The sequence below is a fragment of the Lucilia sericata genome, unplaced genomic scaffold, assembly GCF_015586225.1.
Source record: "Lucilia sericata isolate MDLA Ls3-8-SP2 unplaced genomic scaffold, ASM1558622v1 Contig000520F_arrow, whole genome shotgun sequence".
NCBI classification, from domain to species: Eukaryota; Metazoa; Arthropoda; class Insecta; order Diptera; family Calliphoridae; genus Lucilia; species Lucilia sericata.
The window spans coordinates 236154-256257 of NW_023994532.1; the positions used below are offsets into that span (position 1 = coordinate 236154).

A 20104-nucleotide genomic window follows, 5' to 3' on the forward strand; every position below is an offset into this window, starting at 1 on the left:
GCTTAAATAAGTAATGTATTGACAATGAAAAATTCAATATTGCTAACATCTGGAAATAGTTTTGGATGTTTTTTTTTCCTAAATATAATTTCGCACTCCCCTAGAGCAAAATGAAATTTAAAGTTTAAATTCAGTAGCTGTTTAACCTCGCAACTAAAAACATTAAGCCCGCTGATTACTAAGGAAAAATGAGGGTAAAATTTAATTTTTTTTATTTAATTAAAGGAATTTTATTAAATATTTTATTCAATTTCATTAGCTTTCATCCTTGCTTATGCTTATTATGGCCATAATATTATACAATATATTCCATGCTGTTAATAGTGCGGGAGTACCGAATGCAAAACTATTTGCAAAATTTTTGGGTGTAGAAGAAAATATCGTAAAACCCCAAACTGAATTGGAATATTTAAATAATTTCGATTACAAATTAGATGCTTTAAGTCAGACTATTAGTAAAATGGATAATTCTATACAAAATTTACAAGAAAAGTCTCATACTTGGGCCATTTTTCAACATCACATTAATTCCTGGAACGAAGGTATGCGTATTTTAGAAAATAAACTTGATCTTTTGAAAAGAACCCATGAAGAGCAACAACAGCAGTTACAAAAACTAGAAGTCATTATTAGTAGTAATCATCAACATCACCCAGAACCTTTACTGGAAGATATTAAACAGTTTTTAACCACCGAACGTAAAACGAAAAATGAAATTTCCTCCAAGATTAATAATATTTTAAGACTTTTGCAAATGTCCTTAAATGGAAATAATAATAATGAGAGAAAGTCCAATAAACTGGCCAATATAATGGCTCCCATTGGAATTAGTCCAACCAACTCACAATATTCCCAAATTTGCTCTAATATAAGTCATAAACTTGATCAACGTCTGAATAACATCTCACATCAAATGGCTCTACAAAAAGATCTTAAACAATTGAATGCTTTGGAAAGAAGAAATTCCAAAAGTTTGGAGAATATCAATCAAGTGCTGGGTAATCATTTGGATAAACAAGATGAAATTACTACACGTTTACAAAAATCCAATGAATGTTGTTACTCACTATCGAGTGAATTGACTACATTTACCGAAAGTTCGGATATTCTATTGAAACGTATAGAAAAACTGGTACGTAATGTCAGTGAAAAACTAAATAATATTGAGGTGACAACCAACCCAAATAACAACGACGAGCATATTGAAGAGATGGAGGACAATGAAGGGCAAGAGGAGGAATTTGAAAAGGAAGAACATAAAATAAATGAAACTTATGATAGTGCTGAAGATTTGAATGGTATTCTACAGCACAACCAGGAATTGGAGAAAGAAGAGTCTAGTAGTGTTCATAATGTTGATGATGGAAGTGTAACGGAAATATTCGAGTATGATGATGGTAGTCATGATGTGGGTAAGTAAAATGTTTGAATAAAAAATACCCAGAGAAAGTTTTTAAAGAACATTTCCAAGTCTAATTTAAACTTAAAAGTGATTTAATTCGATATAGAAAACAGTCTTTCAATTTCACTTTAAAATGTGAAATTTAAAATGTGAAATATTCCACTCTCGATTAGAAGACAATTCAGTGATACGACCGTACAACAATCTCAAAATGGCCGATTTGAAAGATTTTATACCTTGCAAATATTTATAATTATTTTTCTAAAAAATTTCAGAATTTATACGACCAAATTTAAATGGTTGTCATGAATTGCTGGATGAACTAACCAATGATGATGATGACGACAGCACACGTGTTGATGGTATTTATAAATTTTCCACGCCCGATATAAATGAAGCCGAACGTGATTTTAACGAACGTTATTGTGTATTTCCCACACACTCACGCAACGACACCACAAATGGTTTACCATGGACTGTCATACAAAGACGCGGTCCGTATCAACAACAGGAAAATTTTAATCGTTCTTGGTCTGAATATCGTAATGGTTTCGGTCATTTATCGCGAGATTTTTGGTTTGGCAATGAATTTATACATCGTTTGGTCTATCACGATGACTATGAGTTGCGTATTGAGCTGGAAGATTTTGATGGTGTAGAAAAATGGGCTGAATATGCCGTTTTTCGTATAGATTCGGAGAAATACAATTATAATTTGTTAATTGGTGAATATCGTGGCACTGTTGAGGATGCCATGAAATATCATAATGATAATGATTTCAGTACTTATGATAAACGTAATGATAAAACTGTCGATGCTTGCTGTTCGTGTGCCTTGGGTTATGCTAGTGGTTGGTGGTTTGATAAGTAAGTTTATTATTCAATGTAGAAATAAATATAAAATAAATCAATAAATATAACCCATATCTTTTATGTCATTTTAGTTGCTCTGAGGCCAATTTGAATGGTCTATATCATTACAGCCCTTTGAATCATAATTACATTGGCATTATGTGGGAATTGTGGCATGGTGATTATTCACTTAAAAAAACGCGTATGATGATACGTCCCCGTACTCGAGCTATCCATAATACAGTGGTACATTCTCAAGATTATCATGATTATACAGAAGATCCTTAAACGCTTATTTCTTAATAATAACTATTAAAACAACTTAAACCTATAATATTATCTTGTAATAATTTTAAGCTTCACTTTCAATAAAAAGTATCTCTTGGTGTTAATTTAAAAAGTCCATACTGCTGAACTGGAAATGAACAGGAATTAATCTAGAATTGAAGTAGAACATAACTAGAACTGAACCAAAGCTGAACAAAAATTGAATTAGCATTGAACCAGAAGTGAACTAGAACTGAACTTGAACTAGAACTGCACTAGAACTGAATTAGACCTGAACTAGAACTGAACTAGAACTAGAACTGAACTAGAACTGAACTAGAACTGAACTAGAACTGAACTTGAACTGAACTAGAACTGAACTAGAACTAGAACTAGAACTGAACTAGAACTGAACTAGAACTGAACTTGAACTGAACTAGAACTGAACTTGAACTGAACTGAACTAGAACTGAACTAGAACTGAACTAGAACTGAACTAGAACTGAACTAGAACTGAACTAGAACTGAACTAGAACTGAACTTGAACTGAACTAGCACTGAACTAGAACTGAACTAGAACTGAACTAGAACTGAACTAGAACTGAACTAGAACTGAACTAGAACTGAACTAGAACTGAACTAGAACTGAACTAGAACTGAACTTGAACTGAACTAGAACTGAACTAGAACTGAACTAGAACTGAACTAGAACTGAACTAGAACTGAACTAGAACTGAACTAGAACTGAACTAGAACTGAACTAGAACTGAACTAGAACTGAACTAGAACTGAACTAAGACTGAACAATTCTAAACTAGAACTGAACGAAAAGTGCAGTAGAACTGAATTATAACAGAATTATAACTGAATTAGATCTGAAATAGAACTGAAGTAGAACTGAACTTCAATTAAAGTAGAACTCAACTAGAACACAACTAGGAGTGAAATAGAACTAATCTATAACTCAATTAGATCTTAAACTGGAACTGAACTAGAACTGAAGTATAACTGAAATTGAACTGAACTTAAACTAGAACTAACAAAGAGCTGAACTAGAATTTAACTAGGACTGATTTAGAACTCAATTGAACCGTTCCTACGACAATTGGATCTTCATCCTGGTACAAAGCGAGTCTTTTCGTTCAAAGTTTGTCAACTCAGCGACAACTGTATCAACGATAGTTCAGTCACAGTTGCAATTTTACAACAACAGAACTGAACTAGATCCGTATGTATTTAAAGTGTTTTCAATTAGGTCGTGAGGATAGAAAATTGCTAAAAAAAAGTTTTCAAAATCCAAATTCAGTATACAATTTTTTACTCACCCTTTTCAGTTTAGTCAATTCTTTTTGTTTCCAATTTCTCTTCTCATGTATGTAGTTCATGTAATGATTTCATACTTTTAGTATTTTCCAAAGGACATTTCAATTAAATACTGGATTTCACCATCATATTTAGAAGTTTTTCTTTATACTTGTTCATCCTGTTATTAATGACTTGTTAACTGCTTATATTTATATATTATACGCTAAATTAAATTTAATTAAAACATTTTATAAACTTATTTTGTATGCATATATTTTTATTACATATTATTTTCCTTTTTGTATTATTATTATTAATATATTAACTTTACATATTTGTTTATTTTCTCTTTTATTTTATAATGCAATTATAAATTGCATTGTATTTTTGTAATTAATCAAAATCTTTCTTATTGTAATTAAATATTAAACAATACAAATCACTAAAGATTAATAAAAGTGGGTGTTGTTTTTCTTTTTTTCATGTTTTTTTGGAGGGGGGGAGTTTTTGTTTTCTGCTGTTAACAGACATATGTTATAGCTAAATATATATAACTACATAGAGAATTAAGATAGTAATAGGAAATTAATTATTAATAAGAATAAAAAAAAATTAAAAACAGTATGAGTTTTATAGATGTAAAATATAGTGAAAAATATAAACCATATTACAACATACTTTACAAAACATTAAAAAATATTTAACCAAAAAGAATAATTAGAGAGAGAGAGAGAGAGAGAAAAGGTTTAGAAAAACGTTAAATAAACTTAGCATAATTTTATTCAATTATAAATTGAGCTTTTGAAATAAACATATTTGTTTTAATAACCAGGTTTTGTTATTTCAATTTTGTTTTTTCATTTCTTCACTTAAAGCCTGAAATATTTGAAACGCATCTAGGCTGAAATGCGTTTAAGTTAAATGTAAGTTGTATGTGTGTGTTTAGTGGTGTGTGTGTGTATATGTGTTATTTAAAAACTTACAGTTTTAAGCTTATTTTAAATTATTAATAAAACAAAGAAAACAATTTCAATGGTTTATATGTTGGCATTTAAAATAAAAAAAAAAAAAAATAAGAAGTTATTAATTAAATTTTTAATCAATTGTTTACACTACTACTTAATAGAAAATATTTACATTTGTTTTTGTTTTTATTATTAAATATACGTACTTTTATGGAAAGCCTATTGAAATGACTATTTTAAGTATAGGCTTTCCTTAAAAAATTTTTACAGCATAAAGAAGAAATCTTAATATTACAATTTTTACACATTTTTTGTAATTCAATTATTTAGGGTATTTGTTTAACACAAATGCTGTTAATAATATTAGTTATTACTGTTGTTGTTGTTGTTATTTTTAAAAAGTATAATTGTTTAATAAAAATATAAATAAATCCAGTTTGAAAATAATTTATTTTATATTTTCATTTATTTTTGTTTTTAGTGGGGGGTAAGTGGTTTGATTTGCTTTATTTACTTCATGTAATATTCTAGTTGTTGTTGTTTTAAAAAAGTGCCTATTGTTGTAAAATATTTATTTTGTTTTTTTTTTTTCTAACATTATTTTAAAAATTAATTTGTAATTTAATAAACATAACAAAGTTTAAATATTAACTGCTGGCTACATACATACATATACATATATATTACAATATATGAAATAGTTGTTGTTTTTTGTTTTGCACAAATAGAAAAATCAAACCTTACAAACACATAAGACTTAGAGAATATAATGTGGTATTCAAAAAAAAAAAATGAAATTAAAAAAAAAACAATTCGAATGACTTGCTTTTGTTTTTAAACTTTCTTACGCAAACGTTCTTCTGTTTCGCCACGCCATTCTGGATCATTGGGATCATCATCCTGAAATGGCTCTTCTTCAGATGATTCACCTTCGCTATCACGATGTTTACGTTGTTGTCTGCCAACATAGGCACCGTATTGATCACCGTACACATCGTCGTCCTCATCATAAAGACCTAAACCTTTAGCAGTGACATGTCTAACGCCAACACTATCGGCCGTTAGGTGATCATCGTTAGGTGCTAAATGGTGTTTGGGATAATCATCTTCATACTCTTCATCGTACAATAGCATTTCGCCATTTTCGTGTGATAACGACACATTGCTGTCGTCCGCTGAGATTGGTGGCAGATTTTTGGAATTGGAACTTTTATTACGTCGACTGCCGCTGGGCGTTGTTAAGGAATCACCACATAATGTCGAAGACCTTGAGGTACGCTTTGAAGTGCTGCCACTTATAGTACGCGGATATTTATTGTTTAGTATTCCTCCCAAACCGAAAGTTCCCACGCCACCACCACCACCGCCAGGTAGATAACAATCGTCAAATCGTTTGCTATCTTCACCGTGATCAATGGGCATAGCACGCATTAATTCCTCAAATTGTTCATCAGTCAGGGGGAATGTTAGTGGTTCATAGGGGGGTATAAGCTAAAATTTAAAATGTTGTTGTATCAGCACATGTGATCATATCGTGAAAATTATTATTTGCAATCGATTATTCATTTTCCAATTTCGAATTTTCAAAATTTGTATGATTTTATTTTTTTATTCGAATTTTAAAAGTATTTTCAATGTAGACTATAAACTCATTTATAGTCCAGACTGCAGAGTTATCTACAGACAATTCTATAAACTCATCTATAGTCAAGACTATAGACTGATCTTTGGTTAAGATTATAGATTGATCTAAAGTTAAGACCATACATAGACTGATTTATATTAAAGACTATATACTGATGTATAGTCCAGACTATAGACTAATCTATAGTCAAGATTATAGACTGATCTAAAGTAGAAACTATAGACTGACCTTTAGGCAAGACTAAACTCTGATCTATAGTCAAGATTATAGATTGATCTGTAGTCAACATTAAATACTGATCTAAAGTCAAAATTATAGACTGACTGACTTTAGTCAAGACTAGTCTGATCTATAGCCAAGATTATAGACTGATCTATAGTCATGACTATAATTGCTAACATACACTGCTAATAGTAAAAAACATGACTTACCTCTTTGGAATCAGGTGTTGAACTTCGCCTTTCTAGTTCACGATCACGTTTCGTAGAAGTTGTGCGCCTCCGTTCATAACGTTTACTACTTAGGCTAGGCAAAGGACCAACACCTAAAAATGATGCTATAAATAATAAACAAAATTAAAATATAATCTGAATTTAAGTTCTAAACAACATACTTGAGTTATCACCGGCTTCGGAAATTGTATCTAAAGGTGTAGCTGGATTCAAAGGTGATGGTATACTCTAAAATTTACACAACAAATTCAAATCAATACTTCCATTTTTATAACAAATTTGATAAGTACATACCTCCAGATCACCCCCACCCACACTAGGTGTCTGGGGTGCTGGTGAACTGGGATCTGGTGTATTGGCACCACTCGATTCAGCTCGACTGTCAATACGTCGATTTGCTCTTGAACGTGTACTCCAGGGAAATTTTAAATAGGTTTGAAATTTACGTCGTTCCTCGGTTAATGCTCTTTCATGTCTTAAGAACATGGCATCATCGGATATGTCTTCGTCCTCTTCAATGCTAACGCTTGAACTGTTATGGAGTGCTATTTTCTCTTCTTCATCATCTTCATCTTCTTCTTTAGCAGTTATTATCCCCTTCATTTTCTCTTTAGCTACTTTTTCAACGTTGTTATCTTTTCTAATATTATCTATCACACTTGTTTCAACTTTTAGTTTTTTTAATTCCGGTTCTTTTGTGTTTTCTTCGTCAACATCATCAACAACATCCTTATGAACAACATCATCATCAGCATCATTGTGGCTGTTGCTACAGCTGCTTTGGGGCATTATTTTACATTTTTCTTCAATCAATTCAACCTGCTTCGTAGTGTTATTGAAGGAGTTATGTGTAGCCGGAAGTGAATTGTTTTCATTTGTGTTCTCTTTTCCAGCGTTTAAATCACTTTCTATTTTAGTAACTTCTTCTTGCTTAATGGTAGTAGTTATTTCCTTTTTACATGCTGAATCTAATAATTGGCTGTCATCGCAAACAAAACCATTTGTTATTGGTTTACATTCAGATAAAGTTTTCATATCTGGCTCCTCTTGATTTTTAGAGATTTTTAATTTGTTATTTTCTTCAGTTTCCTGTTCAATTACACGCCACCTAATTATGAACGAAAAAGAGGTATTGATTCATTACTATATTAGGGACCACGGATGACAAATGGAATTCAAAATTGTTCAAATAATTTTGTTCAAAACTTATAGCAATATGTTCGTTAGTCCGTAAACCAGTCAATAAACGAATCTTTATATTAGTGAACATGCTATTGACTAGTTGACAGATCAGTTAGTCAATACACTGGTTCATAGACCAATCAATAGACTAGCCTAGAGATTTGTTGATAGACTATTTCATAGGCTAATCAATAGACTCCTGAATAAACTAGTCAATAGACTAGCCCCATGAATAGCTAATAGACTAGTCCACAGACAAGTCATTAGACTAGACTAACAGTGGAGTACTGTTGTACTTTTAAAGGTCGAATTGTACCAAACAAAAAGTACAATTGTAAAAATTTTAGCAACTCTGTTGTAAACTAATTTTGTATACTCACTTTGGAGTTGGAATTTCTTTATAGGGTAAAATCTCAACACGTGTAGCAGCCGCAACGCTGTAAGGTATCACGATATTATCAATATCGTATGATGTACGATTTTTACGATCAAGAGATCTGCAAAATAAAAACAAGTTTGAAGAATTGATAAATTAGTTAAAAGATCAGTAAAGTTTGTTAATTTACATCTCTTACCTTTCATACTTGTGGTAATTATTGCCGCTGCTGCCGTGTGTTGGTGATGATGTACGACTGCGAACGTTAAAATTATCTCCTGCTCCTCCCCAATTTTCATGATTGAACATATAGCTTGAATCCCCATTATATAGATTACTACTACTGTTATTAAGATGATTATAATGGTGAGAATTTACTATTGTTGATGATGAAAGTTTACGATGCTTATTATTTTTGCTGCTGCTGTTGTGATTGTGGTTGGAGATCAATGATGAAGGTGTTTGGTTGGGATTGTATTGATCGTAATTTATTGGGAGACAATCGCTCGTTTGATGTATGAATTTGTTGTTGTAGTTGTTGGGTATTGTCGTCGTTGTTGTTGTTGTTGGTAATGATGTTGTTGCTGTTAAGCTCGTGTTGCCTAAATAAGCTGGCGGTGGTAGAGAATTCAAAGGCTCCTTTAAAATCTCGTCCCTCACAGCCGGGCAGTGCTGTTTCTTTGCACTCTTGGCCGTTCCCTCTATAATTGATGGAAGTTTCCGATAAATCCAGCAAACGATGAGCGAATTTATATGAAATTGAAAAGCAAATATTTGCATCGCACATAAGAGTCAAAAGTTGTCAATATATTGATGAGGTGAAAAAGTTGTTTCGGGAATCAAGGTTGTTTGTTGTTCATAATAAATTTTGCAGTTTAAGGTACGTTTGTTTTTAGAGTTGTATACGTATTTGTTGGTTGAGTGCAAGGACATCATAAATTATAATTCAAACAAAAAAAAATCGTAGCAACCAATTCGTGGTAGGAATCAATGCAAAAGGATCAACGTATACAGAGAGACAGAGAGAAGAGAAAAATGAAAAGAAAAAAAAAAAAGATGCAAAAATTGTTTTTGTTTTATGTTAATATCAATTATCGAATTTTTCATGTTTACAATAATTTACTGTTGGCCACAAGTGGCGTTGTGGACGTAGTAGTAGTAGTAGTAGACAAAGTTGCTGTACCATTTCCTACATCATTTAATGATGTCGTTGATAGAGATGAGGCCACCGTTGTTACAGCTGATGTTGTTGATAATGCTTGCTGTGTCCCCGCTGTTGTTGCATGGGAACTTTTTCCTGCTGCAGATTTTTCATCATTATTAAGTCTATCCTTCTTTTTTATGTAACGTCGTTTTGCTGGAGGAGCATCACCATATTTTTTCGATGAAGATGTTGTATGATGCCCGCCGGCAGCAGCAGCAACTGCTTCACGTTCGGCCCTCCAAACATTTTTTGCAATGTTTTTGGCCGGACAACGCATAACACGTTGCTGCCATTCGGGCTGTTTTGCAATAGCCTCAAAGTGCAGGGCATTATTAACATCTAAATTGAAATTTAAATTATTAATTAAAAACACTCTTAGCTGCAGATTTTTACTTTAGAAAACATACTTTCTCTGAAACTTAAGACAGGATGATAACCAGAATCTAATAGTGCTATACGATCGGACATCATCATTGTGTCGGGTAGATCTCGTGGTGCTGTAGGATCTAAACGACCTGTACACAAAGCACAAGGATGTAAAGGCCACTGACAACCACATTTAATTGTGCTAAAGCAAAGAATTTTATTTTATTTGATTTACAAATATAAAATATTTATTGTTAACAATTTGTTATACCTTGGCCTCGCTGCCTTTTTCGATATTGTATGTATGTTGGTTGTCTGTATAAGTTTTCTTTTACGAAATAATGAAGGTACATAGCCACGTGTTCGACATGATCCCATCTCCTCTTCATTAACTTGTTCCCCAACTTTACTGTTATCACCACATGTAACTAAACCCTTAGAACGTAAAATTTCCTGATGTAGTTCACTGTGTTGACGTATTTTTATTTCTAAATCGGATATTTGAGATAGCAGCCACGACCAGCGTGATGCAATGGCCGCACGATCACGTGAATAACGCCAAGCGGCACGTTTTGTTCTAAATAAATAAAATAATTTATAAAGTGAAATTAAAAATTAAACAATTTAAACTACTCACATAGGCAGCGTTTGTTGCTGGGTATTGTTGTAGGTAACCATTTCATCAGCTGATTCTCCGCCTGAACTCGATTCAGTTGCATCGGAATCAATGGCTTTTTGTACCTCAGACATTTCAGTCTGTAATAAACCGACCACCTGTGACAATTCATCAGTTATATTTTCGTCCAGTGTAGCGACAACCACTTCTTCAGCTTTGCCCTCACCAAAAGTCGTTGAGTTGATGTTCGAGGAGTTTGATGCTGCTGCCGCCGCCGCAGCTTGAGCTTCCATCAAGGCTTTTTTAGTTTTCTTATGGGTTGATATATTAACTAAACTGTTGGCAGGCGTAGTGCACAATTGTTGTGCATTGGCCACAGATTCTATTTTACGCAACAGCGTCGATATCTGGTTGGCGGGTACCAAAGATTCATGTACATCTTTCCAATCGGAGGCAGGCGGTCGTGCTGCTATTACTTTTAGAAAACACTTAGCCGGATCCGGTGTTCCAATGGCTTCGTTATTTAATGGTGCTGAGTTTGTGACACCTTTGCTGGCTTGTCGGGCACTCCACTCAAATAGTCCAGCTATTTCTTCGCTGGTATGTTTGCACATATTACGAGCTTGTAGTTTTCTTAAACGTCTCATTAGAAAATCTATTTTCCGCTGCATTTGTTGCTGACGTTTTTCTATTTCTAACTGTCCCTCTTCGACTTGTGTGGGTTTAACCAATTGTATGGAGGGATTTGTAACAGTAATATGACTTTGAGTATTCGAAGAGATACAACCACCTCCGCTAGTAATACTTCCTGTAGCGCTTCCAGCATTACCACTCAATTCAGTTTCATTTATTTTCATATAAACTTCGTTGAATAGAACATTCAAGTCACAGACATTGAGATCTGAAGTTGTACCACCTTCAAAACCTTTAAGCACCTTAAAAACTTCTTCGATATCTTGATCTTCCAGTTCAGCTGCAGCACCAACACCGACTCCATCCGCTTCCTTTATGTACGACTGCTGTGGAGGCATACTGCCTACCGTCGTCGTAGCCAGTGAATTTATCGATGATGTTGTGCTTTGGGGGGTGGTAGTAAAGCAATTTGTTTGTGGCGAGTGCTGCTGATGTTGATGTGTCTGTACTTGCTGAGCTACCGGAGTGGGTGGAGTATGCTGTAATTGTTGTTGTAGGTCATGTAAATCGTGTGACAACGACTGTTGATGAGTTGGAGTTCGTGGTGGAGTGGCAGCAGCCACAGAATTTTGTAATGTTTTTTCATTGGAATCTGCATCATGATTGTTAGGTGGTGGGGAATCGATCGCAAGTGCCATCAATGACTTAAACGTTCTAAACGCCAAAATATGTTATTACTTTGTATGACAAACATTAGTAAGTAAGTAAGTAAGTAAGTAAGTAAGTAAGTAAGTAAGTAATAGTAAGTAAGTAACGTAATAGGTAAGTAAGGTACGTAAGTACGTTAAGTAGTAAGTAAGTACGTATAAGTAAGTAAGTAAGTAAGTAAGTAAGTAAGTAAGTAAGAGTAAGTTAAGTAAGTAAGTAAGTTAAGTAAGAAGTAAGTAAGTAAGTAAGTAAGTAAGTAAGTAAGTACGTACGTAAGTAAGTAAGTAAGATAAGTTAGTAAGTAAGTAAAGTAAGTAAGTAAGTAGTAAGGTCAAGTAAGTAAGTAAGTAAGTAGTAAGTAAGTAAGTAGTAAGTAAGTAAGTAAGTAAGTAAGTAAGAAGTAAGTAAGTAAGTAAGAAGTAAGTAAGTAAGTAAGTAAGTAAGTAAGTAAGTAAGTAAGTAAGTAAGTAAGTAAGTAAGTAAGTAAGTAAGTAAGAAGTAAGTAAGTAAGTAAGTAAGTAAGTAAGTAAGTAAAGTAAGTAAGTAAGTAAGTAAGTAAGTAAGTAAGTAAGTAAGTAAGTAAGTAAGTAAGTAAGTAAGTAAGTAAGTAAGTAAGTAAGTAAGTAAGTAAGTAAGTAAGTAAGTAAGTAAGTAAGTAAGTAAGTAAGTAAGTAAGTAAGTAAGTAAAGAAGTAAGTAAGTAGTAAGTAGTAAGTAAGTAAGTAAGTAAGTAAGTAAGTAGTAGTAAGTAAGTAAGTAAGTAAGTAAGTAAGTAAGTAAGTAAGTAATATAAAATATTAAAATATTTTGCTAAAACTCATGAATAATTTCAATGATATCCGATAAGTTGACCATTACCTTCCAAATTATCTTCAACTTCCGAAGCAGTCATCGTTGAATCTGTACTAACTGGTGGCAATTCTTGTACCGACAAAATCTCAAGCTTTGAGCTAGGTTTCTTCGTCTCCGCAGCATCATCAGATGAATTTGGTGAACCGACTGGGGTTTCATGCACGTTTGCGGTGTCCAAATAACCTTCAGTAGCAATGGCATCAAGTGATTTTTCTTCTTTGTGCTCGCTTTTATCATACTTCCTTTCATCAGCTGCTTCTTCCTCCGCCTTAACTTCTTGTTCTACTTTTTCTTCTTGCGGACTATTATTGTTATTCTTCTGAGAGTCAAGAAGAAATTCTTCTACCGCTATTGCTGTTGTTGAAGTGGGTTCTTTAACTTCACTTGTTTCTTGTACGTTTGACGACTTTGGCGATTCAGTAAACTGCGTCTCCATGTGCGCAGTAGTTGTTTTATTTACCTCGGGCGCAGCAGCTATTGTAGGAGATGCGACTTTTAAAACGACAATATCTTTTTCGGTATCGACAAATGTATCCTGTTGTATGATGGGCGATGATGGATCACCAGCAGTCTTCACTAAATTAACGTCTTTCAGTTGATTGCGTAAACAAATTTCGGCTGTTATGGCCTCGTTTGTCAAATCGGCCAACAACTGTGCGGTCGATGTATCTTTTGTGTTACTATCGTCTACTAACGTATCCAAATTTTGGCTAGTATTATTGTTGTTATTGCTGAGAATCTTATTTTTAGTATTTAACGGGGCTGTGCTTAAGCCCATTTGCTCATTCTTTGTACTCGAGCTGTTGTTGTTACTGATGGAATTGATGACTGTAGTGTCAATTTCTTGAACACTTAACACCTTAGAAATTCTTCTCGTTGTTGGTGGCTTTGTATTTTGTGGCGTTTCACTTGTATTTTCTCCGTTTAAGGAGGCGGATGGTGTGACCACCAAATTGCGCTGTTGATTATCTCTCGAACGTGTTATACGCTTTGAAGATGTTGGTGTTTGATTTATTATAATTCCACCGCTGCGATTACGCTTCTCGCGTACTGTTGATGCAGATTTTACGACAATATTATTTGTGGGTGTGTTAAGAATATTACTGTTATTAATGCCACTTTTATTGACATTCGAAGAGTCAAATTTTCTGCTAGATCTTGTCGTTGGTGTAGTTGTTGCCGTTACCGCTGAACTATTTAAATTTTCGGTTGGACTTAATGGCTCTGTAAGAGCTGGCGCCATATTGTTGAACACTGCTGCATTTAAAATCAAATTTCCATCTTTTTTTCTCGGTTATCGTTTATTTTTAAATCGTTTTTTGTTATATTCAAAACGATATTCATTAGGATTAACGGAAATATTAAGCTAAAATTGTACAAAAAATGTAAATCGTATTACATACAAGTTTTCTATGTCATCAGATGACTTCAGAAAGTTGTGGAAATACTAGGATATTGTAACTCAGCGCAGCGGACTGTTAACCACATGACCAATATCTCATATACATTGTTTTTTCCTATACATATTTCATATATTTCCTATAAAAAACCCATACTATATAAATAAACAGTAAAATTATTATAAATTCTCAATATATCTGCAATATCCTTATAATAAAGAGAAACTATTAAGATATATTACATAATAATTTGTAATTCTCATACGCGTTTTGTCCGATATAAACGATAAAATACCAAAAAGTTCATTCTTTCATAAATTCTCATTTAATTATCAGACATACATATTTGTCTGATTTTATGTTAAGCAGGAAAAAAAGTATTATTCAAAAATCTAAAAAGTACCAGAAAGTCACTATTTATATTTTCATTCCATCCGGAAACCGCATGTTTAATTCTATGTTTCCAGGTTTAATTTTTTAAAAAAATAATTCAAAAAGTACCAGTTGAAGAACGAAAAAGTGCCAAAAAGTTTTCTCTTATATGTATGTAGATTTACTCAGGACTCTGAATGAATTCACTCTGGGCTCTACATGCTTAATTTCACATTTCTAGGTTCAATATTGTATATTATTTCTATATAGAAAGCTCCAAAAGTACCAGATAAATAGCGAAAGAGTATCAAAAATAGTCCTTGGTACTAGTTACAAATAATACCCCAATGGGGTATCAAATTTGTAAATTACTTTCAGTAAATTTTACAAGATAGTCGTCTCGATAAATTCATATAGTTTGTAAGAAAAATATAATTTTCATCCTCTCCTCAGCCAGTTGGCTACTTCATCGGCTATACAGGTTACCCTCTCAATTATTATGTATGTACAGGAACACATATTAGCGTTATCCGAACTGAGTGCTACAAAACATGTTTGATACTAAATTCTTTTATATAGATTTATCAAATTTCAAAAATGTCTATTATTTTCGGTGTGAGATCGATCGATCCTTAAATATTTTAGGAAATCTTTTATAACAGACCTTTAAAACAAAAAATGTAAACAATATTTCTAATATGATGCAATGAATGATCTATAAGAGTAAATCTTTTGGTACCTTTTGTTTACAACTGATACTTTTTAATCCTTTATAATATTGAACCTATAAACGTAAAATTAAACATGTAGTAGGTATACTGATCTAATAAAAATTTATAAATAGGGATTTTCTGGTATTTTTTCTCATTCAAATGGTACTTTTTGGTTTAATGCAATATTGAACCTAGAAACATATATTCAGACACATATCCTGAGGGAATAAAAATATTTGAGTGAATTTTTTGATATTTTTTACTCTTCAACTGGTACTTTTTGAATCTTTTATAATATTGAAACTAAAAAACGCAAAATCAAACACGCAGCATACTGATAGAAGTAACATTTATAAAAGGAGAGTTTCATCACTCAAATGGTACTTTTTCGATTTTCTGAATTATAGAATCTAGAATCATACATATAAGATCCTGATGGAGTGAAATTTTATGAGTAAACTTTATGGTACTTTTTCGTTCTTCAATTAGTACTTTTTGATTTTTTTTAATATTAAACCTGGAAACATAGAATTAAACACGCGCCATCCTTATTCTGGTACTGTTTTCCAACTGGTATTCTTATTTTTTTGTTATAAAATACGTACTGTGTGTTTTTTTAAATATACTAGGCATGGCGAAGGGCATATAAGATTTTGCACAGCCAAAAATACAAAACTTAGTTGTTAACTAATCCTAAGGATAATCAACAACACAGTCTGATGAAATCCTTAAATATTTTAGGAAACCTCTTATAATAGGCCTATGTACAACTAATTCAAATAATATACAAATTGCAATTTCTTTTAGATTTGTATACAATGAATTTGTTACAAACAATATAATTTTCTTATCACTGTATTAGATATTTTAATTTTTTTCATTTATTCACTATTAATTTAATCTTAACTCGTTGCTTTTTGTTAAACCGATAAAAAAATGTTTTACATAAAATAAAAACAAAAAAATGTACATATAACTCCCATACTAATACAACCATGTGGTACAAACAAATTAATTAACGAATTACTGCACAAACTTTAAAAATAAAATTTATTCATAAAATTTTCAATACTAACCTTTGTATGAATATAATATTGAATTTATATTAATTTATAGCAAATTATTTATTGTTATATAGTATTTTAAGAGATTTTGTAAAATATTTGGAAAAAAATTACACGACACCGTTGTTTAAAAACGTAGTAGCCAATAACAAAAAAATTCTTTGTATATTTGTAGGTATGCACGTTCGTATATATTTTGATACTCGCTTTTTTTCTTTTTTTATATTAAAATTAGTAGAAAAAATTAAGCTCGTTTTTTCTTTCTTGTCTTCACTTTTATTAGGCGCTATTAAGGAAGTTTTAATTTCACCATAAGTTAAAAAAAACACAAAGAAATTGGTTAAAACTACTACTTTTTTAAAGTTTTTTTTCTTTTAATTTTATATAATTTTTTTAAATTAATATTTTTTCTTTATTTAAATATTACTTTAAAAACACTCGCGCGCTCCCGTCTTCCATGAATTTTTTAAATCACTATTTATTCTTTTTTTTTTAAATATATATGTATATAATTATATACATACATATATATGTATGTATGTATATATTACTGTGTAGGTATATAAAGTGTAAAACGTATTATAACGATTACTACTTTTTTTCACAATTCTGAAATATTGCGTGCTTCCTCTTACTCTTAAGTAATTGCCATGTCTTGTCTAGAAAATCAGAGTAAATTATTGTTTTAAATCTTGTCCAGCTTTTTTGAGATTTTATATTATTATCAATATATTTTTATAAAATATCTATTTTTTATGCTAACTTTTTTCCCCAGATTTTTTTCTTTAAATACACGTAATTTTTTTTTTTTTGAATTTTTTTAGGTATGGCTGCCGTTTTTGCTGCTTCTTTTCTTCTTCACACACAGCAGTAGACGATTGCAAAGAACGAGTATGCACGATTATAGAAAAAATGGGCGAAAAACGTTTTCCAACGTGAATAATTTCTATCCCAATTGCCCTTTTTATCGAGTTCAGCTAATTTTAATTTTATTTAATCAAAACGTTGTAAATGTTTACGTTTGAGAGATAATTACACTTTTTTACGATATTAAATTTCGTTTGCTATTAATGGCGGTCTTAATTTGCTTTAACAAAAAATATTTTATGGAATTAATATATTTTCTGCGCCGAAAGAAAAATACGACTGGTACAGTACGTACTAGTTTATTATAAATGTAGCGAATATTGCTACTTACATTAACGAGTAGTAAAACAGGGTTGTATTTTTGTGTATTAATGACATTTTTACACTTTCCAACACTTAATAAAAATAAATTGTTAAGGTAAGTGTTGCTAACTTTTTTCACAGCAATATTTAGCAAAATGTACAACAAATCAATGTTAAAAAATAATAAAACATAGCATATAGTCATAGACATGGTCATAGATATTTAATATTAAAAATAGCCTTGTACTCCCAAAAATAATTTTATGTAAGTTTTTATCCTAATGTTTTTGACATAAACAATTGGAAGCGCGAATTTCCTAAAACTAAAAAAATAGCTAAATTAACAGCACTACTTTTAACAACGTTCAAAAATAATTAACAAATCAAAACAAACGAAGAGCATGTCGGTGAAAAAGTTATTTGCTTTGGATTTTGAAGTTTTTGGCAAAGTACAAGGTGTATTTTTCCGAAAATATACAGAAAAACAAGCTAAACAACTTGATCTAAGAGGCTGGTGTATGAATACCGCAGATGGCACAGTTAAAGGTCAATTGGAAGGTCCTCAAAATGAATTGAACGAAATGTTGGTGTAGAATTTATAATTTGGTTATTTAATGTGCATGATTATTAAATAATAATTTTATTTTATTACAGGAAATATTGGCTACAAAACAAAGGTAGTCCAAGTTCTCGTATCGACAAGGCAGTTTTTAGTGAAATGCGCCCAATAGAAAATTACACATTTCAAACATTTGGCATTAAACGTTAAATAATTGTTGTTAATCAAGTCTATTAAAGAAATGAAATAAATTTAAGGTATGTAATATTGAATATTTACATTGAATATTTACATTTGGATGTAAATATGTTGATATTATTTTAAAAATCTGCAGTAAAACTTTTCTGTTAAAGTCTTTCCAATTGGTTTTTTCATTCCTCAATTATTCAAAGAGAACTTTATAAATTTGTTAATTTGCGACCCTATAAAGGTTATATATTATGGTTCCTATATGGGCAATTTCGTGTCAAGTAACCCAACTTTTAAAATCGATGTCTTTGGATAAAATTTGCACCAAGGTTAGTACTAGTGCCGGACTTAGAAGGGGTCAAAGTTGGACATTATGGTCATACAGAACGTACAAAAACGTCCATTTTGAAAAAATAGGGGAAAATGAAGTGCAAAATATTAAAAAAATCTTATTCTTGAGTTAAAAAATAATTTTTTGATAGATATCCCATTCGCATCTCATTATGGAACTATAAAGCCCTTAAAGGGAATTGTATAAGCTTTCTTTTGAAGAAAAAAGGAGTTTTTTTGAAAAAAATTATTTAAAAAAAATATAAAAAAAGTAAAAACAATGAGGAAATAGTTATCTGAATTCGTTTGGACAATTTTTGCTAGATCCAATAGGTGAAGAGTAACACTCATTTGAATAAAACCCTGAATGACCAAAATGTCCAACTTCGTCTCCCTCTAAGTCAGGCAGTTCTTGACCGATAGAGCTGAAAATTTTCTCTCTGGCCTACTATCTAATATTACTAGCAAAGAATATTGAATACATAGAATGTGCGTCTCATACAAGATAAATTTTCAATAGCGGATTGTGATACATAAATACGTGCAAATCAGAACTACCCGCACGTCGAGATGCGTATTCTTGTAATAAATATTCTTTGGTACTAGCCTTGATGCAAATTTCATCCAAATCGATTTTTTAAGTTGGGGCACTTGATACGAAAGTGGCCATAGAGCTATGGAGCGAGCGAGCGAGCTAGCTAGCGAGCGAGCGAGCGAGCGAGCGAGCGATCTATCTATATATCTATTTATCTATCTATCTATATCTATCTATCTATCTATCTCTATCTATCTATCTATCTATCTATCTATCTATCTATCTATCTCTATCTATCTATCTACTTCTATCTATCTATCTATCTATCTATCTATCTATCTATCTATCTATCTATCTATCTATCTATCTATCTATCTATCATCTATCTATCTATCTATCTATCTATCTATCTATCTATCTATCTATCTATCTATCTATCTATCTATCTATCTATCTATCTATCTATCTATCTATCTATCTATCTATCTATCTATCTATCTATCTATCTATCTATCTATCTATCTATCTATCTATCTATCTATCTATCTATCTATCTATCTACCTATCTATCTATCTATCATACATGGGAGTAGTTAATTATATCGACTAATTAATTGACGATTTCATTAGCATTACATTGAAAAAAATTATAATTATTTTTTTTTCATTAGCATTATTTTGTCTAATGGTAATGGTTTTTAATGAAACGATTTCATTAGTAATTATTTAAAAATAAATTTTCATTACCATTATTCAATGGATTTTAAAAATGTTCGAACATTAGTTCGAATTTCGAAATTAATTTCGAATATCCGAACATTATAATGTATTGTCATTAGGTGAAATCATGTATGCCAAATTTCAGCACATTCGGACTAGAAGAACTAGTTTTAACAGCTTTAAAAATTTTTCGAACACGAGTTCGAATTTTCGAAATTTTTTTTTTTA

At 31.5% G+C, this 20104-nt stretch overlaps 3 protein-coding genes across 3 annotated transcripts; 2 read left to right on the plus strand and 1 right to left on the minus strand.

Moving 5' to 3' along the window:
* The first annotated feature begins 34 nt into the window (after positions 1-34).
* Positions 35-2642, plus strand: LOC119605804 (fibroleukin-like). The gene is made up of 4 exons (XM_037959118.1): positions 35-194; positions 260-1412; positions 1678-2269; positions 2347-2642. The coding sequence occupies exons 1-4, from the start codon at positions 189-191 to the stop codon at positions 2540-2542; spliced, it is 1947 nt and encodes a 648-aa protein (XP_037815046.1). The 5' UTR covers positions 35-188; the 3' UTR covers positions 2543-2642.
* Positions 2643-4216: 1574 nt separating this feature from the next.
* On the minus strand, positions 4217-17542 carry LOC119605803. Its single transcript, XM_037959117.1, is given in 13 exon segments — positions 4217-6282; positions 6868-6992; positions 7050-7116; positions 7183-7996; positions 8451-8567; positions 8646-9147; positions 9570-9989; positions 10058-10218; positions 10288-10593; positions 10654-11968; positions 11971-11979; positions 12831-14190; positions 16386-17542. Coding segments are annotated over 12 exon segments (5730 nt in total). The 5' UTR covers positions 14068-14190; positions 16386-17542; the 3' UTR covers positions 4217-5625.
* A 193-nt stretch (positions 17543-17735) lies between these two features.
* Positions 17736-18374, plus strand: LOC119605802 (acylphosphatase-2). Its single transcript, XM_037959115.1, has 2 exons — positions 17736-18126; positions 18198-18374. Exons 1-2 carry the CDS (start codon positions 17945-17947, stop codon positions 18310-18312), a joined length of 297 nt encoding a protein of 98 aa, XP_037815043.1. The 5' UTR covers positions 17736-17944; the 3' UTR covers positions 18313-18374.
* The last annotated feature ends 1730 nt before the right edge of the window (positions 18375-20104 follow it).